This window comes from Convolutriloba macropyga, chromosome 5 (genome assembly GCF_964194025.1).
Source record: "Convolutriloba macropyga chromosome 5, txConMacr16.3, whole genome shotgun sequence".
NCBI lineage: Eukaryota > Metazoa > Xenacoelomorpha > Acoela > Convolutidae > Convolutriloba > Convolutriloba macropyga.
In genome coordinates this window covers 2464535-2492274 of record NC_134472.1, presented here as the reverse complement: position 1 = coordinate 2492274, position 27740 = coordinate 2464535, and the positions used below count along the sequence as shown (strand labels likewise).

Here is a 27740-nt window from a genome sequence, read left to right as displayed (position 1 = left end):
AAAGTTAGAACATTAAAACCGAATATGAATAAATGATATTTTCAAGCATATATCGTCATCGTTACTGGGTTAACGTTCCCCAATCAAGAAGATGCGACAAAATGAGCAAAATTAGCAAAAATTTGACAACTGCAAAATTTCAACAACAGAAAACCTCTGTCAATTGAGTTAAACTGAAAACACCAGACACTGAGAAAAAGATTAGCCTACTTGTTATGGGAAGGAAGTCAGAGCACAAATTACTCAGCTCACAAACACAGAGAAGGCTGCCTCTTCACAAATCAACAGCTCCAACTCGGCGGGGTTGCTGGAAGCTGCTCATGATCTAGGAAATGTCAAGGAGGAACACATATTTGAGTTATAGCATCTCAGGTAACGGGTTGGATTGTTGGATTCAGCTATATCGGTTTTGAATGAGGCAGTTGGAAGCCCTAGTTGGACATCAAGACGACTGGAAGATGAAAAGTACTGAGTTTGTTTCAAAGAGTATCAAGTTTTAAACGCAATTGAGAAAACTCCACTCCGACCTGGGAATCAATTTGGAGGCTGTAGACGCAACGCAATGAGAGCTCATTGAAATGAAGCAGAGTGCCCAACGCAGACATAAAAAACTGCAAAAGAAAATGGCGGTTTAATCAACTGAACCTTCCAGTCGCTTTACGAAAAGAAGATCCAGTTTAAAACAGTTTTCTAATCGAAATTTTCTCTTCATCCCAGTGAAATTTATTAATTGTTTTGAAATTAATATTCTTAGACGGCAAAAAACCAACCCCAAATTTTTCTGCTAGTGTTTAATGTAACAAACAAAGAAATATGATTGTTTCGGGAGATAAAACTGCTTAACCGATCACCTAGTACTATACTAGTAGCATGGTAAAAAAAGTAATTCTTGCATATAAAAAACATCGATTTCAATAATTTTTGATAGAATGGTCGAAAATACAAAAACATTGATCTAACTGTTTTTTTTGTATATCAAAACTGTTTTCAGCCATCTAAAAATTGAGAGAAACTTATGTTAAAATGTTCGATCTTGAAATTTTTGGTCAATTTCTGTCAATTTCAAAAAGTTAGAACATTAAAACCGAATATGAATAAATGATATTTTCAAGCATATATCGTCATCGTTACTGTGTTAACGTTCCCCAATCAAGAAGATGCGACAAAATGAGCAAAATTAGCAAAAATTTGACAACTGCAAAATTTCAACAACAGAAAACCTCTGTCAATTGAGTTAAACTGAAAACACCAGACACTGAGAAAAAGATTAGCCTACTTGTTATGGGAAGGAAGTCAGAGCACAAATTACTCAGCTCACAAACACAGAGAAGGCTGCCTCTTCACAAATCAACAGCTCCAACTCGGCGCGGTTGCTGGAAGCTGCTCATGATCTAGGAAATGTCAAGGAGGAACACATATTTGAGTTATAGCATCTCAGGTAACGGGTTGGATTGTTGGATTCAGCTATATCGGTTTTGAATGAGGCAGTTGGAAGCCCTAGTTGGACATCAAGACGACTGGAAGATGAAAAGTACTGAGTTTGTTTCAAAGAGTATCAAGTTTTAAACGCAATTGAGAAAACTCCACTCCGACCTGGGAATCAATTTGGAGGCTGTAGACGCAACGCAATGAGAGCTCATTGAAATGAAGCAGAGTGCCCAACGCAGACATAAAAAAACTGCAAAAGAAAATGGCGGTTTAATCAACTGAACCTTCCAGTCGCTTTACGAAAAGAAGATCCAGTTTAAAACAGTTTTCTAATCGAAATTTTCTCTTCATCCCAGTGAAATTTATTAATTGTTTTGAAATTAATATTCTTAGACGGCAAAAAACCAACCCCAAATTTTTCTGCTAGTGTTTAATGTAACAAACAAAGAAATATGATTGTTTCGGGAGATAAAACTGCTTAACCGATCACCTAGTACTATACTAGTAGCATGGTAAAAAAAGTAATTCTTGCATATAAAAAACATCGATTTCAATAATTTTTGATAGAATGGTCGAAAACACAAAAACATTGATCTAACTGTTTTTTTTGTATATCAAAACTGTTTTCAGCCATCTAAAAATTGAGAGAAACTTATGTTAAAATGTTCGATCTTGAAATTTTTGGTCAATTTCTGTCAATTTCAAAAAGTTAGAACATTAAAACCGAATATGAATAAATGATATTTTCAAGCATATATCGTCATCGTTACTGGGTTAACGTTCCCCAATCAAGAAGATACGACAAAATGAGCAAAATTAGCAAAAATTTGACAACTGCAAAATTTCAACAACAGAAAACCTCTGTCAATTGAGTTAAACTGAAAACACCAGACACTGAGAAAAAGATTATCCTACTTGTTATGGGAAGGAAGTCAGAGCACAAATTACTCAGCTCACAAACACAGAAAAGGCTGCCTCTTCACAAATCAACAGCTCCAACTCGGCGGGGTTGCTGGAAGCTGCTCATGATCTAGGAAATGTCAAGGAGGAACACATATTTGAGTTATAGCATCTCAGGTAACGGGTTGGATTGTTGGATTCAGCTATATCGGTTTTGAATGAGGCTGTTGGAAGCCCTAGTTGGACATCAAGACGACTGGAAGATGAAAAGTACTGAGTTTGTTTCAAAGAGTATCAAGTTTTAAACGCAATTGAGAAAACTCCACTCCGACCTGGGAATCAATTTGGAGGCTGTAGACGCAACACAATGAGAGCTCATTGAAATGAAGCAGAGTGCCCAACGCAGACATAAAAAACTGCAAAAGAAAATGGCGGTTTAATCAACTGAACCTTCCAGTCGCTTTACGAAAAGAAGATCCAGTTTAAAACAGTTTTCTAATCGAAATTTTCTCTTCATCCCAGTGAAATTTATCAATTGTTTTGAAATTAATATTCTTAGACGGCAAAAAACCAACCCCAAATTTTTTCTGCTAGTGTTTAATGTAACAAACAAAGAAATATGATTGTTTCGGGAGATAAAACTGCTTAACCGATCACCTAGTAATATACTAGTAGCATGGTAAAAAAAATTAATTCTTGCATATAAAAAACATCGATTTCAATAATTTTTGATAGAATGGTCGAAAACACAAAAATATTGATCTAACTGTTTTTTTTGTATATCAAAACTGTTTTCAGCCATCTAAAAATTGAGAGAAACTTATGTTAAAATGTTCAATCTTGAAATTTTTGGTCAATTTCTGTCAATTTCAAAAAGTTAGAACATTAAAACCGAATATGAATAAATGATATTTTCAAGCATATATCGTCATCGTTACTGGGTTAACGTTCCCCAATCAAGAAGATGCGACAAAATGAGCAAAATTAGCAAAAATTTGACAACTGCAAAATTTCAACAACAGAAAACCTCTGTCAATTGAGTTAAACTGAAAACACCAGACACTGAGAAAAAAGGATCAAACTTCACAACCACCGTCTTACAAAAAAACTAACCGAGCTGCCAAAATTTTTCTAGTCGCTCATTGCAATAAACTTTTGGCAGCGTGTTTTTTATCGCTTAAAACTTCATTTCTCCATGTTTTGTCTTTGTCAACACTGTCGTTCTTCCAAAACCTCATTTTTCGTTTTCTTAGCCTCATTTTTTATGGACTTCGATGTAGCGTGGTGAACTATTTTCCATTTTTGTTGCAATTTGTTGACTAAGCAGTTAAACTGGTTGGTTGCTTTCGTCCTTTTGCTTTCTTGGGTGCTAGTTGTTTCAAGAGTTAAGGCTGGATTGCGTCTTGTCTTTTTCCATTTTGATTCATTTATTGGCTCTCCTATTGCAATATGTTAAATTTTACTGCTGTATCTTTCTGAGTAATTTTTTGATTATTTGTTGGTTTGGTTCTTTTGCTTTTTATGGTGTGACTTAAATTTGCTCTGGAATTACGGATAGATTTTCTGCTGAAGTTTCCAACTTTCATACTACAAACAGAATGTTGTATTGTTATTAATCTTTGTTGTCTTTTTTGATATCTTTAGAATGCTAATTGGTTGTTTGTGTCTGGGTGTTTCTAGGGTGTGACTGAGTTAACTCTGGTAAACTATGTGATCTTTCTCACTTTCTCAGTTTTCTAGAGCATTGCCGTAACTAATATCGGCATCGGCATCCGTTGCGGGGGGGGGCATTGCTCGCTCGAATTCCTGTCCGTCCAGTTTTTGTTGCGTCGCGCACTGCTCGCTTGACTTCCCGTCCCACCCATGTCTGTTGCTTCGTGCGTTAATGGCTCAACCTCCAGTTCTTCTTTTTCTCGTCTCGATGCTTACATAGAGCAGCTCAGTGCCCCACTTCTGTTTTTGTCGCGGACTTTGTTTGCACGACGATATTTTCTGCTTTTTAGGTGGTTGTTTTACAGATAGTTTACAGGGTGCTGTTTCTGGGTGCCTTTGAAATGGCTTTGTTTTGCGTGAGTTTTGCTTTTCATGGAGTGAGCGTGTAACAGAAAAATGCGGGCATTGGTAGCTTTGCCGATTTGTTGAAACTAACGTCATAATGTCCACTGGTCTTGATCAAAAAATCAAAAATTGTGCTCTGCTAGATCAAGGCGTAAAGATGAGTTGCACGCTATACATGAAGATTTCCTTCATTGTATAAATAATTAAGGGAGACGAGTCAAATTTGAACAACTATTAACAAAGTTCAACAAAACCTTTATAACTGTTGTAGACAAAAGGAAAACTTGATTGCGTTTTCTCGAAAAACGGAGGTACCCCTCCTTATGTCACTTTATTACAGTCCTAATTGGAGGCAATGGAATCTAAGAAGGACAGGAATCTTACTTCACTACATCAATTCTGCTGAAGACAAATTAAGTAACTTTTAGGAGGAACCGAAATCTTCCTAATGTTTCCTCACTGATGATCGATCTTGTCAGAAGAATTTTGTCAACATAAACATGACAAGGAAAACGAAACAAGAGGAGATTGAAAAACAAAATAAAGCAGCCATTCGCCTCGATTAGGAGAAAAATCAATTGAAATAAACGATTTAGAAGAAACAAACAGGAAGCAGTAGAGACATAGGCAACCCTAGAAACAGTTGAATTGCTCAATGCCTTTCCTGAAAGTCAGTCGCAAACAACTGCATGCGGTAGCAGCTTAGCGGACTGAAAAAACAGTTCAGGACTGGTTCAACACTTCGGTGCTTTTTATTTAACAACGAGTAGAGAAAGAGTAAACAAGATGTTTTAAATGGTCCTCCAACAAAACTGGTTGCGCAGGCATAACTAATTTTGCCCACAAGAACGGCGAGGCATTGTTGGATGAAAACACTGAGTGTTCAAGGCAGTCCACCTCAAAAACTTTGCTAGGCAACTACATTCTAAGCAATGAGACCTCGCAGCAACTTGATCCTTTCTGCAGCCCATCTGAGGGTTTTTTATTGGCTAAAGCGCGCATGCTTTGTACCAGAAGCATGTACAGATGCAAACTATTCAACCGTGCCAACCTTCCAGAGCGCACTTAAACGCAATTCACCAAGGAACCGTAAAGAATGACCAGCCATCTGTACAGGTCTCGGGTCCTCTTGACCACCGATTTAACATTCTGCTTTATTAAATATATTCGCTCCGCAATTAAACCAAAACAACGTTTTCCATCTCTCTTCGAGCGCATTACCTCAAAATTCTGGAGCCAGGGGACATTTTCCGGCTTCCGCAACAATTGTTCCCCTCCACCTACTGCCTCTCTAAGCTCAAATAACCAACAGCACAATAGGGAAACCGCCCATTGTTAATACTCCACACATACTGAACTTTTTATTTGCACTTAACCTCACTGCTCCCATTCCACACGTTCCTTTGATTGATCAGCTTCCCAACCACAAAAATTGTGAATACAGAAAAATCGGAAACGCTCTCGTACTACCCAGTAACTTCGAGTGAAACCATCATCGTCTTTTATTGTCAAAATTTATAAAGTCTTTCACTCCGTTGCTCAACTTGCACAAAAGATGCCCAATGTCCCTTTTTGCCGACCATTTGTGTCGAATATGAGTGCTTGGGGTTTTCCACAGCACAAGCCATCAACAGTCAACCAGGGTACTACTACCGTGAAAAGTGTGTCTTCAAAAGTGAAGAGACACATTGAACCACTCATAGCTAAGTCAGCATTGTCTATCAAAACTCTCCTCATTTGATTGATATGCAGTCACCTCGCAAACACACAACAGGTAAACCAAATCACAACCGCTAGCAATGTCGCACCTGCTCTAGTGACTTCGGTTTTTAAGCCAATTCATGTTTAAATTGGATGGACTCCGTTGGTTTGGAATGAGCTGCAGGTTTTTGCACATTCAGCTCCGGTACCAGAGAAAGCATCATTGATTATGGAATTGGGTGATACAATAAGAGATAGGAAAAAAAGACCTTTTGGCCGAGTTAAGGCTCGCACAATTTTATTGCAACCAATTACATTGGCATGACTGGTATGGAAATGCGGCTGACTCGCAGTCGCTCACGGATGACATCAAACTGACCTACTTTAAAACTCTCGTCACTTGTAAAGCAAAGATTGCAATCGTCGAGCCTGCTTCTTTTCGTGGAATGTTCAAGGATGAATTTAGGTCCTTAGAACGTAAATAGGGCCACCACAGGTAGTTATAGGTGCTCGCTTGGATAAACGAAGCAAATTTCTGCATCTTAAAACGCAGAAGAAAGATAACATCATAAACTGTTCTGCAGCATTATCTAGCCTTGACGATGTTCTTAAGTCACTCTCAAATGACTGTGAATTGAAAAGTGCTCCGTTGCTTAACCAAGCTGTATAGAATTTACCATAAATTTTGAAAGACCCCTGGTTGCACTTTACGGTTTACTCTCCTTGCCATTAACGATTGACTGAAAGAAACGTCGGAGGCAGACGATGTCATGAAACAAAGCCCAAGCAAGGCAAAGCCTGAAGACTACAAAACGTTGGTATCCAAGACCAAAAAAAACCTCTAAAGTGTTGGCATCAATTTCACAAGAGAAGAAACAAAGAAATAAGTGCAATCACCTAATTAAACAATTACTCCTGCTGCATTGTATGCCACCGTAACCATCGTTAATGGTAGCATCGTGTTCTTCAATTTAAAGACTCCAACCTAGCTAGCTTAGTTGGTGGGGGCTAATAAACTTTGGTTTTCGTGCTTACGTGAAGAACATAAATTCCACCAGTGTCCCTGGCCAAAACCAAGGAAGTGCCAGCAGAAGAGTGTAGTAGTTCGCATCACCCAACAGTGAAGTGAGCAGATATTGTCTTCCCATGCAAACCAACAACAAAGTCCAATAGTTTTCAGCCGTATGTCATCGCGGCTCAAACCAAGGCAATTTCTAATCAACATCCCTCTAAAAAGACAACAACGTTGTCATCTGTTACTGACGTTAGAGGACTTCTTCAGATGTCTGAATTTCAGCTGGTCATCTCTTCCTGTTTAGATACAAAGGCATTAGTTAAGAGTGTTAGCACCTGTTTTATATTTGGTTGGCTGGTAGTCTCGCAGTTAGACTCAATTTGCGCAGTAAACTACAACAACTAACTTTCACGAGTATAAATACGGAGGATGTCATTGACACTATGGTTATAGAGCTGACTATGAAGAGCAAATCAGAGTTTCGAACTGTTTACCATCAGCCTTTTCATTAGAGAAATTTGAAGGTCGAATGAGGTATAAAAAACATACAGCCCCTGCAGGAGACTTGACCACACTTAGCCGTCAGTGATCCTGTGACTTATTCCTGCAGTCTTTGAGATGATACTCGAACAGGATGTGTATCATGCCATCCGCCCATTAGAATACTTCTATGCCGACAAGAAGCGTCAACTCGTTGCCGCACGCTTACCCATAGGTTGGATCTTAAGTGGTCCGTTACCGCCGCCAAGACTGTGTTTAACCTCAACGTGTCTCAAGGCCATTATAGAACTTGGCAATGAGTTAGCAAGTCACGTAAAGTCAAGATACGATATTGAATTGTTTAGGTCAAACAAGCAGGTTGACCCACGAACTGCAGCAGATGCAAGGGTTCACGAAATCCGTCAGACTAACACTGTACACAATGGCTTCAGAAAAGACCAAGCTCACAAATAATTACTTCTCCTCCCTCCTGCAATTTGGGTCTCTTGAAAAACGGTTGGCTGAGGATGAAGACCATAGGGAGAAGCTAAAGTTGACCATAAAAAAACCTGAAGAATGTGTAAGTAATTGATGTTTCGGACGCTCACAAGTTTGAAAACCGGTCCGATATTGAGTGGTACCTACCTCACCATCCGGTTTGTTAACCCGAGTAAACTGCTTAAGGTGCCTTGGGCAGAAATCAGTCAATAGAGCAGAAATCAGTCAATAGAGCAGCAAATAAATACTTACAGACTGGGCCTGATCTGCTCTAAGAATTCATTTTTTTATTTCTCTGCTTTAGGCAACAGCCTCATGCCTTGTCGAGGTAAGGTTTCTATATGTTGGCCTATTACCGTCGGATCAATAATCACTTCAATTTTTTGTTGCGGGAGGACCCTACAACTAAACTTGTAGTGTATCAATACACGCGCCATTTTTGCGGGGCTAAAAAATAGACTACTCGTGCTAACTATGCATTTCAACGCACATAAACATCAAAATTCCTCGAAATTAATATAGTGGACCCTTTGATAAACCAGAATTGCATAGGTTTAGCATCAGTTCCAAGACTTTTTATAGCCGTCCCATTCCAGGGTGCTTGAGTGACAACTCCTACTGGAAAGCCACAAATAGAGCTTGCGTTTCTTTTGAGAAAAGCGCGTGTTGTGCCAATTAACGTGATGACTGTCCCAAAACTGGAATTGCAGGCAACTTTACTTGTCACTCGGTTTTATAAAGAGAAAATATTGTGGCACATAGTGTAGCTATTCATCAAGTATTCATCTGGACTGACAGCACAACCGATCTTAATTGGATTAACTCTAATCAAAAGCAACCAAAATTTGGTTGCGAAAAGCTTTTGCAAAATCCTTGATTTTACCACCGTTTACCAATGAAACCGCGATGCAACTTAAACTTTTCCCGCTGACGCTGGCACGCATATTCCAGCTGACGCTGGCATGCAAAAATTTTGCAACTAAGAAGTTAAGTGAAAAAACCACAATATTAACTACCTCAGGTTTTTCGTTTATATCAAACAAAGACCTCATCAAAAACATCCATCTAGTCGTCAACAAAGCGGTTACTATTGAAGACAGTGTATCTTGGGCTACATCTGTTGAGAAAAAAACAACTTCCGTTCAGTCGTTACTAGCGTTTAATAAGATTATTTTTTTTCAAAAGTATTTTTTGCATTGCGGCATGGGTTCTACGATTATTACCCAAACATCCCGAATACCGTAACCTCAATAGTGGCCTTTCTGAACTTTTTGAGTTTGACGAAGCCAAGCGTCATCTCCAGTATTAGATGTAGGGAGAGTCGTTCGAAACCAATCGAAAGGATCTTTTTAAACGAAAATCCGGTAAACAGTATCTGTGTTACGGGAGTTGAGTGGTTTATGTCCCAAAGGAGTACACTTGCCATGATTTAGTCGGACAACGGCATTAAATATATTCGAGTGGAGAAATAACTCCGAGAAAATATTGAAAAATGGAACATTGTAGCCATTGCAATTGAGAATCTCATCAAAGGTATAAAATTGAGGTTCGATCCAAGGAGCACATCAGGGTTGCTTCTAGGAGACGTTGCTGCGCAGTTTCAAGCGGGTGTTATATACTGTTCTTGGCATGCGTCGCCTAACAGATGAGATGTTGCACTCAATCTTTTGTCTCATGGAATATGCACTCAATTCGCGTCCACTAACACCTGTAAGCTCTGATCCTTGAGATTTGAACGCTTTAATGCCCAATCACTTCTTTTTGGAGAATAATCTACTGGTATCCCGTCTCTTGGCAATAATGAGTTGGACTATTGGGAAGAAGTTGTACGCCAACTATGTATGGTGCCGTTGGATCACAGAGTCCGTACCGCCACTGAATTGACGCTCTAATTGGCAGACGACTGGGTACACACCATGAGACCGGTGACTTTGTTTGGGTAGTTGAGGAAACCAACCCTAGGGCTTACTACCCTACCACCTGGATTTTAGAACCTTGTTACGATTCCGATAGCGTCGCATGCTCCGCCCTATTGCGTACGCCCTCTGAACCACTCGTACAACTAATCATAGAACTTGTACAAGTTTTCCCAACATCTTTTGGGCCGAAGGATGTTACGGAGTTAAATAAGCGAGATAAATTAGTATCCAATCAGAATTGAGTATTTCTGAGAACCGTTCAGAACAATGACTATTGTTGACCGGTTATGAACCGTTTTGGACTTCAATAACATCAGATAAAAACCGTTAAAAGAGCATCAAAAAAGATTTTGCCGTGTAAATCACTTGTTACTCTGAACGTTTTATTGCTTATAACTGTTGTTGATATAATGTCGCTTTCTACTCGTTATCTGGAAGCCCTTAAATGAATCCTTTGAACTTCTGTTTTTTGGTTACAGTGCAACTTCACTCCTCATTGGGTTTATTAGCAACTTTTTCCTTTAACATTTTTCGTAAACAACTTTTTGGAAACCACACAATCGCAGCGAATAGACACACACGATCCCCAGGTTGAGGTGCCATCCGGAAGTGATCTCTGACCAGGACATTCCAGACCAAAGCATCCTCTGATCAGACTAAAGTGCGCTCGAAACACCGTGTGCGCTCGAAGTGCGCTCGAAACTGTCTCTGATCAGACCTTTTGCAGACGGAAATGACCTCTGATCAGACCATTGTCAGAACGATTTTGCGACGATGGCCCAGACCAAACCCAGACCATTGTCCAGACTATGGTGCACTCAAAATTTTTTCTGATCAGACTATTGAGCGCTCAAAAGTCACTCCTGATGAGAATATTGTGCGCTCAAAATCAACTCTGATCAGACTCAATTACTCTCGAAATAGTCCGATCAGTGAACGAATTTCTTTAATTTTGCTATAATAGATTCATTTCATAAAAATTGATGTTTGCTTTATTAAATTCATCTAAAGAAAAACCATTCTAAAATATTTCTAAAGAAAAGAAAACCCAACTGCTGAGAAAAAAATTATTTAGTATACCATTAATGCTTATTGCGAACTCCTTTTAATATTGCGAACTCCTTTGGCGAATTTTCTTTTAACGGGGACCGGCATTTTCTATCAGCTGGACTCCTTTGTTGCTGATAGAAGCCATCAGACTCTTGATGTGTGTGTGTGTTATCAGAATGTTGCTTTTTGGCCTCTCGGTAAAAAAATTAAAAATCAAAAGAAATAGTTTCCGCTCGAAATGGTCTCTGATCAGACCCAATTGCGCTCAAAATCTTTTCTGATCACACTAATGTGTGTTTGAATGCGCCTCTGACCAGACCGTTCCCATCCTGAAGTGACCTGTGATCATACCATACCCAGCCCGAAGTGACCTTTGATCATACTTTTGTGCGCTCGAACTAAATAGCAGACCCTGTAATCTTGGTCTGGGAACACACCGTGTGCTTTGGACTTGGTCTGATCAGAGGTCAATTCTGGATGGCACCTCAACCAGTGGAGCCATCTTGTTGGACTATAAAAATATGAAAAACTGAGGTTCTTACAAGCAAAATTTAAAAGCAACGGATATTGCGCAGTAGCCTGTCATCGTACGCCCCCGCCCAAAAAATCATTTTCCATCAAATTCAATTATTTCCTTCAATTAAAATTTTCCACAAACAACCTGATAAAATGATATTTCAAATTAAATAGATATGAACAATGTATAAATGTAAACAAAACGGCGCCGATTTGATTGGAGCAAATTCAGTTCAAACAGAGCGCTTTCGATAATGATCATAATTGTTTGATTTTTTTATTGCCTTTCAATTCATTACAACCTTCATAAGAATTCAATTTTTTCGATTGATTTACTTTTTACTTTAATTTGTTAACTGAACTTTACGTACTTTTAAACGTCAGTTTTTGTTTGCGTCAGATGGGTTAGTTGCATTTTTTTCATAAGTTTCTTTGTCTAATGGTTTAGTTAAACGTTGGTGCTAACGATGAACTACCCGGGTTGAAGTTTCTTTGATTTCATACAAGGATCATATATGATTTCATACTGTCCATATTCTGAAGTGACCTGTGATCATACCATACCCAGCCCGAAGTGAACTTTGATCATACTTTTGTGCGCTCGAACTAAATAGCAGACCCTGTAATCTTGGTCTGGGAACACACCGTGTGCTTTGGACTTGGTCTGATCAGAGGTCAATTCTGGATGGCACCTCAACCAGTGGAGCCATCTTGTTGGACTATAAAAATATGAAAAACTGAGGTTCTTACAAGCATCATGCGATGCATGAGAAAATATAATTTTTCTTTGAATATTTTTAGTTTGTTATATACATTTTCCTGCGTGTAGTAGACACAAATTTTTAGACCCAAAATGATTGATTGTATCCTACGCTTGTCATCGTTAGCGGTTTTAATTACTTTTGGTTGATATTTATCAGCTGTCATTCAATGCTTTGGTTAAAAAATCTCAACAGCAACGCTATTTAACTGGGAAATATGTTATTGTATAATGCAAAATGTGATGTGAAAAAGTGATGATTTGATTAATTGAACGACTCCTCAGACTCGTTGAATAATCAAGAAAGCTTGTTATATTTGGCTGCCATCAATCAATCAACTTCAAATTACGTGTGATGACCAGGTACAGCGAACAGGACCAATGCTTTGCAGAAAATAAATAAAAACAAAATATTTACATTAAATGACCCCGTTTTTATCTGCGCTTTTTCCACTTATTATTTCCCGCTCGTTATTATAAAATCCCTTCAGCCGAATAATAACAAAAGTGGGCGAATTTTTGCTAAAGCTAGAAGGTTAAATTGTTATTTTTCCTCTTTCTGGGAAAAATTATCACCTATTTAATTCCAATAAGCTTGTTTCACAGACAAAGTATTTACATTTCTACAAATATGCTCTGCTTTTCCATTTTTCCCTCAAATCCATTTTCTTTTCACCTCTCAAAACGAACACAAAAACAAGATGGGAGGGGGCATTTTGGTTGCGTAGGATACAACGAAAAAAGAAAGGCGGAGGGGGGGGGGGGGTCTTTTGAAGGGTGCTCAAATTTAGAGTGGGGAAATGTTAGATCAAATACAAGCGCATTAGCGCACTTTCGTTTCTTTCAATTTGTACGACGTAGCTGCTTGTTTAATATTGAGAGAAAATTTTAAAATGAGGATTTTATTACTAATTAGAACCATGCTGTGAAAATTTAAAAGCAACGGATATTGCGCAGTAACCTGTCATCGTACGCCCCCGCCCAAAAAATCATTTTCCATCAAATTCAATTATTTCCTTCAATTAAAATTTTCCACAAACAACCTGATAAAATTATATTTCAAATTAAATAGATATGAACAATGTATAAATGTAAACAAAACGGCGCCGGTTTGATTGGAGCAAATTCAGTTCGAACAGAGCGCTTTCGATAATGATCATAATTGTTTGATTTTTTTATTGCCTTTCAATTCATTACAACCTTCATAAGAATTCAATTTTGTCGATTGATTTACTTTTTACTTTAATTTGTTAACTGAACTTTACGTACTTTTAAACGTCAGTTTGTGTTTGCGTCAGATGGGTTAGTTGCATTTTTTTCATAAATTTCTTTGTCTAATGGTTTAGTAGTTAAACATTGGTGTTTTATGCTAACAATGAACTACCCGGGTTGAAGTTTCTTTGATTTCATACAAGGATCATATATGATTTCATACTGTTCATACTTGATTTCTTAGTACGATCCTTGTATGAAACCAAAGAAATCATATATGATCCTTGTATGATTACCAAGAAATCATATATGATCCTAGTAAGAATACCAAGAATCATACATCTGTTTTTTGAAAATCTTTAACCATTTGTGTTTTTTTGTTTTTATTCGGGAGGGCATCACGTATATGATACCCCGGCATCACATTGTGATCGACCAAAAGACCCTATCGTGAAATATCAATTGCAGGCTGGGCACAAAATAAAAGAGTAAGGCCAAACAGATAACAAAATTTTTGACATACACTGAAGCCAGTTTATACATATAAATGCTCATTTATAAAAGCAATTAATCAAGAAAAATGCATATCACGTCAAATTGGTTTTCTGGATACGTTTAAACCACAAAGTTACTCTTTTAACGCACACAAAGAATCAAATGTGGATTGCAAATGCAATATAATAATTTAATAAGTCCTCTGACTACATTAAACGGGAATTTATGGCACCAGTCAATGCATTATGTGTCATATATGACCCTGTATGATATCCAAGAAATTTTTTCAACTTCAATGGAAAATCAAAATTATCCAGTTTTTAGTCTTTGAATTTTTTGTATGATCCCTGTATGATTTCTAGGAAATCATATATGATCCTTGTATGACTACTAAGAAATCATACAAATCATATATGACCTAGTACGAAATCAAAGAAAGTTGTATGATCGTTAACCCGGGTACATAACGTGGCAAAAAGTCAATTTTCTCCAGTAAACTTAAAGGAGTTTGTCGTTATTGTCCAAGATCATGTTTCAGCATTCACACTCCTCGTCACGCTTGTCCAACTGGTCTCTAACCGTCGCTAACCGCAACAATAAACAGCTTGTCAACTAGACGGAAATGAAAGAAAACCTAATTAGCGATAAATTTCAAAAAGTCCCCTGTAATACTAATTGTGGTTTAAGAAGACAATTAGCTAATTTTTTATCAATTAGGTTTCAGACAAAAATTTATCGCTAATTAAGTTTTCTTTCATTTCGGTCTAGCTGACAAGCTGTTTATTGTCGCGGTTAGCGACGGTTAGAGACCAGTTGGACAAGCACTTTTTTGCACCTGCCAATATCACTGTTCACCAGAACAATTAAATTTAAGAATTTGGTCTCAAATGGCTACTAAATAAGTTCGAGCTAGTAGGTTTTAGGGTACAGCTCCATGCTTAAAATTTTAATTATAGGTTTTGTCTATTTGTGAAAAAAGAGTGATCAAAATCATGTTTTTCCGTCACTTGTGTACCCAAATTACCTAAATGTTTTTGATGTCAAGATCGACATCAGATTTTTACCCCGTATTTTAAAGCACCCAGGCGAGACCGGATGGAAACTTGCAACATTTTGCAGCATACTCTTTTATAGTCGGCTGGAAAGATTTTTGATTTACTGTACTCTGCTAAACTATATTTAAACAATGTATGCTAATGAGAACGACCAACCATTTATATCAATTCTTTCTGCTTTAATTAATGATTGAACAATCCCGGACTGAACTGCAAGCCAAGATCAGTACTGTGCACGTCTAAAAACAAGTCTGCAAGTCTGACAAGTTTTTGCTAAGACTTGGATTACACTTGCAAGTTGATTACCGAGTCAAAACCAACTTTTAAAAAAATTTCGAGGGAAAATTTCGAATTCAAAAATATTTCGCAACGTGCCACGATTTTGGCAATAATTTTTGGGCTCTTTCCCGGGTTGCTAAAAAACGATGCCGGGAACATACCAAATTGTATATCAGCACCCCGCTGGTGTATTGAGGGTATTTCAGCACTAATTTCAGCCGAAAATCGACATTTCTTAATTTTTCAGATTTGTCAAATGTCGAATATCACTCGGAGAAAAGTCCTTAAAAAAGAATCCTCGTGAGGGTGCCCGTGCTAAGCCGAGGCCCACTCGTTCGACCAATCGTTGATGCAATGCAAAATCCTACAAATTTGAGAGACCCAGAGAAAGATCAGCGTTCCAATCATTTTGGACGTTTTTTCGGCCATTTTTGACGTTTATTTGGCTTTTTCTTTTAGGTTTTTGGGACCTAATTTGGACGTTTTTTCGGCCATTTCTGACGTCCTTTCCGGCTATTTTTGACGTTTTTCTGGCCATTTCTGACGTTTTTTGGCTATTTTGGACGTTTTTCCGGCCATTTCTGACGTTTTATTGGCTATTTCTGACGTTTTTGAGACTTATATTGGAAATTTTTTCCGTCTTTTTCGACGTTTTTGTGGCTATTTTGGACATATTTTAAACGTGCCAACTCTTGGCCAAGAATTGCATTTAGACGTGCACCTCTTGGCCAAGACATGCATTTAGACATGCACGTCTTGGCCAAGACGTGTATTTAGACGTGCACGTCTTGGCCAAGACTTGCACTTAGACGTGCACGTCTTGGCCAAGACTTGCTTTTAGACTTGCACGTCTAGGCCAAGACTTGCATTTAGACTTGCACTTCTAGGCCAAGACTTGCATTTAGACTTGCACGTCTAGGCCAAGACTTGCATTTAGACTTGCACTTCTAGGCCAAGACTTGCGATTAGACTTGCACGTCTAGGCAAAGACTTGCATTAATACTGACAAGTGTAAAAAGCGACAAGATCATAGCTCTGAATCAGTACTGATATAAGATTTGCAATTTTACGTGCTCAGTACTGATACTGACCTGCCGTTCAGTCCAGGATTTTATAGTTGTAACGTCAGAGAAAGCTTTATTATTATTATGGCGAAAAAATTCAGAATGGAGGAAAGGAAATTTTTTTAAGATTGGAAAATTTTATGTTTTTGAATTTCATATCCTTTTAAGACCCAGTGAAATTCACCGCAGAGAATTGCACACGTTTAGGAAAACACTTTTACAAAACCTGAAAAATTGGTGTCTAGAGTTTGAAATTGTTTTTACCGAATTATTTTGCCAATGCTTTGTTCACAATCCAAACCAATTATGTTCTTCTGGCATCACTAACTTTGGCCGTACAATTAATATCTTGGAAAATAACTGAGAAAAAACATAAAAAACAAGTCAATAATAAATTCCTTTGTCATAATGAATTTTTGTCCACAATCGATGTTCAGTTTTTGATTTTTTGCACTTACTTTTTCGATTCTGCTTTTTTTGTTTCGTCGAGCTAAAAAATTGTTAATTTCAAAAAATTTTGAATTGGCCAAGACTTGCATGTAGACTTTCACGTCTTGGCCAAGTTTTGCTTTTAGACTTGCACGTCTAGGCAAAGACTTGCATTAATACTGACAAGTGTAAAAAGCGGCAAGATCATAGCTCTGAATCAGTACTGATATAAGATTTGGAATTTTACGTGCTCAGTACTGATACTGACCTGCCGTTCAGTCCAGGATTTATAGTTGTAACGTCAGAGAAAGCTTTATTATTATTATGGCAGAAAAATTCAGAATGGAGGAACGCAAATTTTTTTAAGATTGGAAAATTTTATGTTTTTGAATTTCATATTTTTTAAGACCCAGTGAAATTCACCGCAGAGAATCGCACACGTTTAGGAAAACACTTTTACAGGTCCTGAAAAATTGGTGTCTAGAGTTTGAAATTGTTTTTACCGATTTATTTTGCCAATGCTTTGTTCACAATCCAAACCAATTATGTTCTTCTGGCATCACTAACTTTGGCCGTACAATTAATATCATGGAAAATAACTAAGGACAAACATAAAAAACAAGTCAATAATAAATTCCTTTGTCATAATTATTTTTTGTCCACAATCGATGTTCAGTTTTTGATTTTTTGCACTTACTTTTTCGATTCTGCTTTTTTGTTTCGTCCAGCTAAAAAATTTTTAATTTCAAAAAATTTTTAATTGGCCAAGACTTGCATTTAGACTTTCACGTCTTGGCCAAGTTTTGCTTTTAGACTTGCACGTCTAAGCTAAGACTTGCATTTAGACTTGCACGTCTTGGCTTTGACTTGCGTTTAGACTTGCACGTCTAGGCAAAGTCTTGCATTTATACTGACAAGTGTAAAAAGCGGCAAGATCATAGCTCTGAATCAGTACTGATATAAGGTTTGCAATTTTACGTGCTCAGTACTGATACTGACCTGCCGTTCAGTCCAGGATTTTATATTTGTACCGTCAGAGAAAGCTTTAATATTTTTATTATGGCAAAAAAATTCAGAATGGATGAAAGCAAATTGCAATTTTTTTAAGATTGGAAAATTTTAGGTTTGAATTTCGTATCTTTTTTAAAGCCGGTGAAGTTCACCGCAGAGATCTACACATGTTGAGGAAAACTTTTTTACAAGTCCTGATAAATTGGTGTCTAGAGTTTGAAATTGTTTTTACCGAATTATTTTGCCAATGCTTTGTTCACAATCCAAACCAATTGTGTTCTTCTGGCATCACTAACTTTGGCCGTACAATTAATATCATGGAAAATAACTAAGGACAAACATAAAAAACAAGTCAATAATAAATTCCTTTGTCATAATTAATTTTTGTCCACAATCGATGTTCAGTTTTTGATTTTTTGCACTTACTTTTTCGATTCTGCTTTTTTTTTGTTTCGTTCAGCTAAAAAATTTTTAATTTCAAGACACAACAATTCTCAAGGGAAACTATAGATTTGCCAATCTATAACTGACTGAAAAGCTTTTTTTGACCTACATCCTGTGACGCTCGGTTTGTGGCAAGTTTCCAAGCTAAACCTCGAATACAATTGTTTTGAACGTAACGAAATACAAAGATTAGAGTCATTTTTGATTAGCGTGTAAAATAAAGCAGTTATTCACGGAAAGATGGTTTTTATAAAGGGTATTTAGATGAAGTCCTGTAATTTGCTAACTTTTGCAGTGGTCATACCAGAACATTTCAGGGAATTTAAGTGAAACAATTCAAAACTTTCGTTTAATTCTCTCAAAGTTTTTCGCTGTTTTCATATATGAGAAACAGTCAACAAACAGTGAATTGTTTGAAAATTAGTTTGATTCAAGATTCAATTCAACGACACTCTTTTCAATGATAACACAATGAGTCAAAGAAAGAAATGAGAATTATAAAACAACTTCTTTTTGTTCTCAAAGAAGTATCGCTTTTGTAATATGAAACTCAAGTTTCTGCCGCCGATCTTTTTGGTATTTTGTTAACTCAGTCAAATATGAGCACATCGGGTGCACTTGAATTTCAAATAAAACTATGTATCAGTTTCTTAGATTAACAGAGACGAAAAAGATAACAAAATTTTTGTCTTGTTCTTAACATTTTTTTTAAAAAAATTGTAAGTTTTTGACACTTCAATGGGCAATAAGTTGATTTTTCGGAACAAAGTTGGAACCAAGTTGGAAATTTGAAAGAAGTAGTGGAGAAAGATGGAAGGTTGAAAAAGAAGAGATTTTTTGTCTTTTTCTTACAAGATAATCAGAATTTTTTTACAGTTCTTCTAATAAAGAATACCCCAAATTTAATTATTTCTACTAATTTTACTCCAATTCATTTCTTTACTTTGAGGTGGTTTCTTTTTAATTATGTGCAGACAATTACGCAATTTTTCATTTGCTTCCTTAAAAAATTAACTTTCGATTAAGAGACAAAAAATATTCCTATAAAAAGTTCTTTGTAATCAATTTGACAACAATTGTTGAGCAGTAGTTTTAAGGGAAATTTAATTGTCAATGACATTTAGGCATCAAACAGTTGAAAAGAAAATTTGAAAACCCGTGCTTTGCCCAAGTAATTACATTGTCTACTTTTCTGGTTTCAAGCATCCACCTGAAGATTTCCTATAAATTATTAATCAATTTAAACCCCTTTTATCTACAAATCACAAATTATGAGAAGCAGTTCTATCTACGTGTCTGAATAATTTTTCCTATTTCTCTCCGTTTTCTTTTTTTTGAAGTCAAATTTTTGATGACTCCAGCGTGACTTTTCCATCGTTAATTTCATTTGACTGAAAATTCCCATCAACTAGAAATTTACGGAAAGCCCAACTTTAAAGGCCATCATCTGGGAGTATCGGGAACTATCAAATAAAGATATAGTTGAAAAATTATTTGAATTTTGTTGTCTCTTTATGTCGACCTCATAATTTTTGTTGTTCTAGTCCAAATTATCTTATATGCTCTCAATTATAACCCAGGTTTTGGTCCAGACCCAAATTGAGTTATAATCAGACCCAATCGAGCGCACACCCCTGTGTTCCCAGACCGAAATTACGGTCTGGAAAGCGGTTCGAGTGCACAATAGTCTGGATCATGGTCTGATTTCGGTCTGATCAGAGGTCAATTCGGTCTGGACGGTCTGATCATAGTCTTTATAGTCTGGAGCATGGTCTGGGTTCGGTCTGATCAGAGGTCAATTCGGTCTGGAAGGTCTGATCACAGTCTTTATAGTCTGGACCATGGTCTGGGTTCGGTCTGATCAGACTTCAATTCGGTCTAAAAGGTCTGATTTCGTTGCATTATTTTTTCAATTTTTTTGTTTTTTTTATTGAGGGATGTTGGCTCTGCCAAGAGGCAACAGTAAAGCAGCGTTCCGATCAGAGACTCATCTAAAGTCCGATGACTCTGATCAGAAACAAGGAGTCCAGCTGATAGCAAATGCCGGTCGCTTCAAGAGGAAATTTTGATTAACAGAAGACCACGAAGTTTCTTGTGGTAAGCTGTCTAAGTTCAGCCACTGAGTCAGAAATATGAACTAAGGGGTATGGTAAATAAAATTTTTACTCAACAGTTAGGTTTCGTTTTCATTAGCAATATTTTCAGAATTGGCTTTTCATTAGATGATTTTAATACTGCTTCTTCTTTATCTTTTCACCTCTCAAAACGAACACAAAAACAAGATGGGAGGGGGCATTTTGGTTGCGTAGGATACAACAAAAAAAGAAAAGGGGAGGGGGGTCTTTTGAAGGGTGCTCAAATTTAGAGTGGGGAAATGTTAGATCAAATACAAGCGCATTAGCGCACTTTCGTTTCTTTCAATTTGTACGACGTAGCTGCTTGTTTGATATTGAGAGAAAATTTTGAAATTAGGATTTTATTACTAATTAGAACCATGCTGTTAAAATTTAAGAGCAACGGATATTGCACCGTAGCCTGTCATTGTACGCCCCCGCCCAAAAAAATCATTTTTCCGTCAAATTCAATTATTTCCTTCGATTAAAATTTTCCACAAACAACCTGATAAAATGATATTTCAAATAAAATAGATATGAACATTGTATAAATGTAAACAAAACGGCGCCGATTTGATTGGAGCAAATTCAGTTCAAACAGAGCGCTTTCGATAATGATCATAATTGTTTGATTTATTATTGCCTTTCAATTCATTACAACCTTCATAAGAATCCAATTTTGTCGATTGACTTACTTTTTACTTTAATTTGTTAACTGAACTTTACGTACTTTTAAACGTCAGTTTGTGTTTGCGTCAGATGGGTTAGTTGCATTTTTTTCATACTTTTCTTTGTCCAATGGTTTAGTTAAACATTGGTGTTTTATGCTAACGATGAACTACATAACGTGGCAAAAAGTCAAATTTCTCGAGTAAACTTAAAGGAGTTTGTCATTATTGTCCAAGACAATGTTTCAATATTCACACTCCTCGTCACGCTTGTCCAACTGGTCTCTTACCGTCGCTAACCGCGACAAGAAACAGCTTGTCAACTAGACCGAAATGAAAGAAACCCTAATTAGCGATAAATTTTTAAAAATCCCCCTGTAATACTAATCGTGGTTTAAGAAGTCAATTAGCACTTTTTTGCAACTGCCAATATCACTGTTCACCAGAACAATCTAATATAAGGAATTGGTCTCGAATGGCTACTAAATAAGTTGGAGCAATTACGTTTTAGGCTACAGCTCAATGTTTAAAATTTTAATTATGGGTTTTGTCTATTTGTGGAAAATGAGTGATGAAAATGATGTTTTTCGGTCACTTGTGTACCCAATTTACGAGAATGTTTTTGATGTAAAGATCGACATCAGATTTTTACCCCGTCTTTTAAAGCACCCAGGCGAGAACGGATGGAACCTTGCAACATTTTGCAGCCTATTCTTTTATAGTCGGCTGGAAAGATTTTTGATTTACTTTACTCTGCTAAACTATATTTAAAAAATTTATGCTAATGAGCACGACCAACCATTTATGTCAATTTTTTCTGCTTTAATTAATGATTGAACAATCCCGGACTGAACTGCAAGCCAAGATCAGTACTGTGCACGTCTAAAAACAAGTCTGCAAGTCTGACAAGTCTTTGCCAAGACTTGGATTACACTTGCAAGCTGATTACCGAGTCAAAACCAACTTTTCGAAAAATTTCGAGCGAAAATTTCGAACTCAAAAAATTTTCGCAACGTGCCACGATTTTGGCATTACATTTTGGGCACTTTCCCGGGGTGCTAAAAACGATTCCGGGAACATACCAAATTGTATATCAGCACCCCGGTGGTATATTGAGGGTATTTCAGCACTATTTCAGGTGTTCTGGGCCGTTCTCAGCCATTTTTCAGCCGTTTTTAGCCAAATTTCAGCCGAAAATCGACATTTCCTAATTTTTCAGATTTGTCAAATGTCGAATATCACTCGGGAAAAAGTCCTTAAAAAAGAAACACCGTGAGAGTGCCCGTGCTAAGCCGAGGCCCACTCGTTCAACCAATCGTTGATGCAATGCACAACTCTACAAATTTGAAGGACCCGGAGGAAGACCAGCGTTCCAGTCATTTTGGACGTTTTTTCGTCTATTTTTGACGTTTTTTTGGCTATTTTTTTAACGTTTTTGGGACCTAATTTGGACGTTTTTTCGGCCATTTTTGACGTCTTTTTCGGCTATTTTGGAAGTTTTTCCGGCCATTTCTGACGTCTTTTTCGGCTATTTTGGACGTTCTTTCGGCCATTTTTGACGTTTTTGGGACCTGTTTTGGACGTTTTTTTGGCCATTTCTGACGCCCTTTCCGGCTATTTTTGACGTTTTTCCGGCCATTTCTGACGTCTTTTTTGGCTATTTTGGACGTTTTTCCGGCCATTTCTGACGTTTTTTGGCTATTTTTGACGTTTTTGAGACTTATATTGGACGTTTTTTCCGTCTTTTTTGACGTTTTTTTGGCTATTTTGGACGTTTTTAGACGTGCCAAGTCTTGGCCAAGACTTGCATTTAGACGTGCACCTCTTGGCCAAGAGTTGCATTTAGAGATGCACGTCTTGTCCCAGACCTGTATTTAGACGTGCACGTCCTGGCCAAGACTTGCACTTTGACGTGCACGTCCTATCCAAGACTTGCATTTAGACTTGCACGTCTAGGCCAAGACTTGCATTTAGACTTGCACGTCTAGGCCAGGACTTGCATTTAGACTTGCACGCCTAGGCCAAGACTTGCGTTTATACTTGCACGTCTTGGCAAAGACTTGCATTTATACTTACAAGTGTAAAAAGCGGCAAGATCATAGCTCTGAATCAGTACTGATATAAGATTTGCAATTTTACGTGCTCATTACTGATACTGACCTGCCGTTCAGTCCAGGATTTTTTATTTGTACCGTCAGAGAAAGCTTTAATTTTTTATTATGCCAAAAAAATTCAGAATGCAGGAAAGCAAATTGCAATTTTTTTTAAGATTGGAAAATTTTAGGTTTGAATTTCGTATCTTTTTAAAAGCCAGTGAAGTTCACTGCAGAGAATTGCACACGTTGAGGAAAACACTTTTACAAGTCCTGAAAAAATGGTGTCTAGAGTTTGAAATTGTTTTTACCGATTTATTTTTCCAAACCAATTATGTACTTCTCGCATCACTAACTTTGGCCGTACAATTAATATCGCGGAAAATAACTAAGGACAAACATAAAAAACAAGTCAATAATAAATTCCTTTGTCATAATGAATTTTTGTCCACAATCGATGTTCAGTTTTTGATTTTTTGCAATTACTTTTTCGATTCTGCTTTTTTTTTTGTTTCGTCCAGCTAAAAAATTTTTTATTTCAAGACACAACAAATCTCAAGGGAAACTATAGATTTGCCAATCTATATTTGACTGAAAAGCTTTTTATTTTGACCTACATTCTGTGACTCTCAACTTGATGCAAGTTTCCAAGCTAAACCTCGAATACAATTGTTTTGAACGTAACGAAATACATAGATTAGAATCATTTTTGATTAGCGTGTAAAATAAAGCAGTTATTCACGGAAAGATGGTTTTTATAAAGAGTATTTAGATGAAGTCCTGTAATTTGCAAACTTTTGCAGTGGTCATATCAGAACATTTCAGGGAATTTAAGTGAAAATACTATCGTTTAATTTTCTAAGTTTTTCGCTGTTTTCATATATGAGAAACAATCAACAAACAGTGAATTGTTTGAAAATTAGTTTGATTCAAGATTCAATTCAAAGACACTCTTTTCAATGATTACGCAATGAGTCAAAGAAAGAAATGAGAATTAGAAAACAACTTCGTTTTGCTCTCAATGAAGTATTGCTTTTGTAAATTGAAACTCAAGTTTCTACCACAGATCTCTTTGGTATTTTATTAATTCATTCAACTATGAGCACATCGGGTGCAATTGAATTTAAACAAAACTATCCATCAGGTCCCTAGATCAACAGAGATAAAAAAGATAACAAAATTTTTGTCTTTTTCTTGACAGATTTTTTTTTTAAGTTGTAAGTTTTTGACAGTTCAATGAGCAATTAGTTGATTTTTTGGAACAAAGTTGGAACCAAGTTGAAATTTTGAAAGTAGTAGAAAGATGGAAGGTTGAAAAGGAACAGGTTTTTCGTCTTTTTCATAAAAGATAATCAGAAATTTTATGTTTTTTTTAGTTCTTCTAATAAAAATTACCCCAAATTTAGTTATTTCTACTCATTGTACTCAAATTCAACTCTTTACTTGGAAGTGGTTTCTGTTTAACTTTTTTGCAGACAATTACGCAATTTTTCATTTGCTTCCTTAAAAAATTAACTTTCGATTAAAACAAAAATATATTCTTATAAGAAGTTCTTTGTAATCAATTTGATTACAACTGGAGAGCAGTAGTTTTAAGGGAAATTTAATTGTCATTGAAATTTAGGCATCATAGAGTTGAAAAGAAAATAAGAAAATTCGTGCTTTGCCCAAGTAATTACATTGTCTACTATTCTGGTTTCAAGCATCCACCTGACGATTTCCTGTAAACTATTAATCAATTTAAACCCCTCTATAGCTAGCTACAAATCACTATTCTGGGGTTTTAAACAGAATTTTTCAAAAAAAAAAATAATGAAGAGCAATTTTGTCCAAGTGTCTGAAAATTTTTTCCTATTTCTCTCCTTTCTTCTTTTTTTGAAGACAAACTTTAATGATGACTCCAACGTTATTTCTTTTGACTGAAATTTCCCATCAACTAGAAATTTACGGAAAGACCAATTTTAAAGGCCATGATCTGGGAGTATCGGGAACAACCAAATAATGATGTAGTTGAAGAAATATTTGAATTTTATTGTCTTTTTATATCGACCTAATAATTTCTGTAGTTCGAGTCCAAATTATATCATATGCTTTCATTTATAAAGGAAAATTTTAAATCAATTCTCGAATCAGATCAAGATCGCTATCGCTTGCACTATCAATTAAATGGTACACGCGATCTTACTAAAATGCTTACAAAAGTCTCTGCTTACGAATGAAGGTGGTAAAAAGCTCCAGATTCAATAAATATGCTCTCTTTTTTGCTCCGGCTACCACTTTAGTGGGGAGGGAGGAACTATATACTCAACTGGGTTTTTTTTTGTTCAGTCAGTTTTGGCCGACCGATATATTCATTGTAGAGAGTTGAGACTGGTATCATTAGAAAGCCCGTCCAGCGTAGAATACGGAATTCAAAAGATTTTTTTTCGATTTTCCTGTTTTGCATGGAGTTATTGAGGTTTTAAAGTTTTGTGAAAATTCGACTGTTTTTGTTCATCTTTTCAGTAATTTTTGCTAAAATTTGGCACAATTTCGCTAATATAATTCAAAATAAATTTTTAACGGCACAGGGTTGTTGTTACCATTAGAGATAGAAGAGCGTTGCTGAATTGTTTGATTGAAGTTCTTTTTGGCTTAAATTTTTGATAGTATTTTCAAAATTCAAACTTTTTTCATCAAAATGGCACAAAATAAGCTTTTTTGGTCCCCTTTGTTGAAGTTTGCCAGACTTAGTAACCTAGAAACCTTAAAACAGTCTCTCTAATCTCAAAAAGAGCGCTAGTTGCAATTTGGCGCCGTATGAAAGTCTTCTGGATTTAAAACTTTGCCGTTTTTTGCAGATTTAATCCGATAATTATACAAAATGCGTTTTTTTATTCAATATTTGAAGAATTCCACCCAATAATTGTTCTAATTCGCAAATAATTGGAACACTTGGTCGGTTTGCTGGACGCGCGACAAAATCAGGGATAATATCATGGTTTGATAATATCATGGACCTTTAGAATCAGAGATTTTGGTTTTTTATTGATGCTTTCTCAAAATATTTTGCTTTTGTGTTTTTTAATGTTAAATACTGACAAGATGTTTTATTCACGGCTCCGTTAATGACAGCTCCAATTTACTTAAATTTGAGGCCAAATGTAGATACACTTTGCTTTCAGAGAACCAAAGGGTTTTTATGGCTTTGAGGAAGAGTTTTAGTAAAATTTAACTGAATTCTTGTCTTTTGCCTACAATTGTTATTCTTTTGGCAGTCTGATTTTTAAATTTAACCACTCAAAAATCAAAATTTCTTCCTCAAGAGGTTCAACTGAACTTTTTTTAGTCATTCGGTTGTTACCTAATGTCACCTATAGAATAAAAATAAATTTGGTGGCCGATTGTTTTATTAGAAGGTTTTCTGGCTTTTGTTACTACGAGTTTTCATACAAAATTTTCTGATTTTTGTGAACAGTTGCCCATTTTTGCTGTTGTTTTTGTTTCTTTTGTTAATTGTCACATTATTTAACAGTCTAAATGAAAAAAAATTTACACTATTTGAAACTGAACATATTTTTTGTTTTCTTAACATATGGTTTGAAATGCTTCGACACCGTTCTCTTGCAGAAATTTGTAGAGTTTTTTATTTTTGCACTTTACTTGTTTTTAATTTTTGTTGTCATATGCCAAACATTGTGTAATTAAAGCTCTAAGTGGCCAATTCTAGATAAACAAGTGAACTTAAATAACTGATATCGGTTAAAAACTAACTGCTGTTTTAACTTTCGAATTAAATTTCAAAAAAAAGAGTAATTTCATTCTTCAACTTATCCCTCTTTGTTTTGGTTTGCGTTTTTTTCTTATTCTACAATGTTTTATCATTTTCGTACATTAGCCTCATTATTTAGAGCTCTTTTTAATGTTTTGTTGAATCAAACAATAAATTTTCTGCTGTTTAAACTTTTCTTCAGGGCTAACACAATTTGTTTCAGAAGAGTTTTGTGAAGTTTAGATACTTTTCAGTTTTTGTCGTTCTTTTTGTTGTTGTTTTGTGATATTTGTTTTTCAAAAAGATGTTATGATGATCAAAGGAGACACAAATGAAGATGTTATATTCCAGTGGTTAATATCTTATGGTTAATCGCGGTTAAATTTATTGGCTTCAAAACTGTGGTTTCGTAAATTTGTTTGTGAAACTTATTAGTTCATCTTGTATTTAATGTTATTTTATAGTCTATTGATTTAGTCTCATTAAAAATTGTCGCAATTAGTTTCCCAAGTAGTTGCAAGACAAACTGTCTACTCTTTCAGTCGAAAGCTTTTGTTGGCTATGGATTTTGAAAACATTTGTTTTTAATAAAAAAGAGAGATTTTTGAGATCTGCTCATTTTTTTCTGTTAAATTGTAGCTAAGCATCTCTATAAACAATTCACATCACTTATGTATTGAATGACAATTTGCTCTTCATCATGGTTTTAGTTTCCTCAAATGGTCTTAGTTCTTGGAACAACCAGTTTTCATAAAGCCAATTTTCGTGATTTTTGCAAATTTGCCCCCTTTTTGGAGGTT

The 27740-nt window shown here is 36.2% G+C and overlaps 2 protein-coding genes across 5 annotated transcripts in view; one reads left to right on the top strand and one right to left on the bottom strand.

The window, feature by feature from the left end:
* Positions 1-27740, bottom strand: part of LOC142339038 (methylglutaconyl-CoA hydratase, mitochondrial-like) — a 398030-nt gene that overhangs the window by 89600 nt on the left and 280690 nt on the right. The window lies entirely within an intron of this gene.
* The window catches only part of LOC142339719 (neo-calmodulin-like), a 50896-nt gene that overhangs the window by 6287 nt on the left and 16869 nt on the right, over positions 1-27740 (top strand). The window contains exon 1 of one of the 4 annotated variants that reach the window (XM_075389950.1): positions 21088-21191. The exons of the other annotated variants lie outside the window; for them this stretch is intronic. Within the exon in view, the coding sequence (XP_075246065.1) occupies positions 21188-21191 (4 nt within the window). The 5' untranslated portion in view covers positions 21088-21187. Of the gene's footprint in view, positions 1-21087; positions 21192-27740 lie in introns of those variants that run through there. 4 annotated transcript variants of the gene reach the window in all.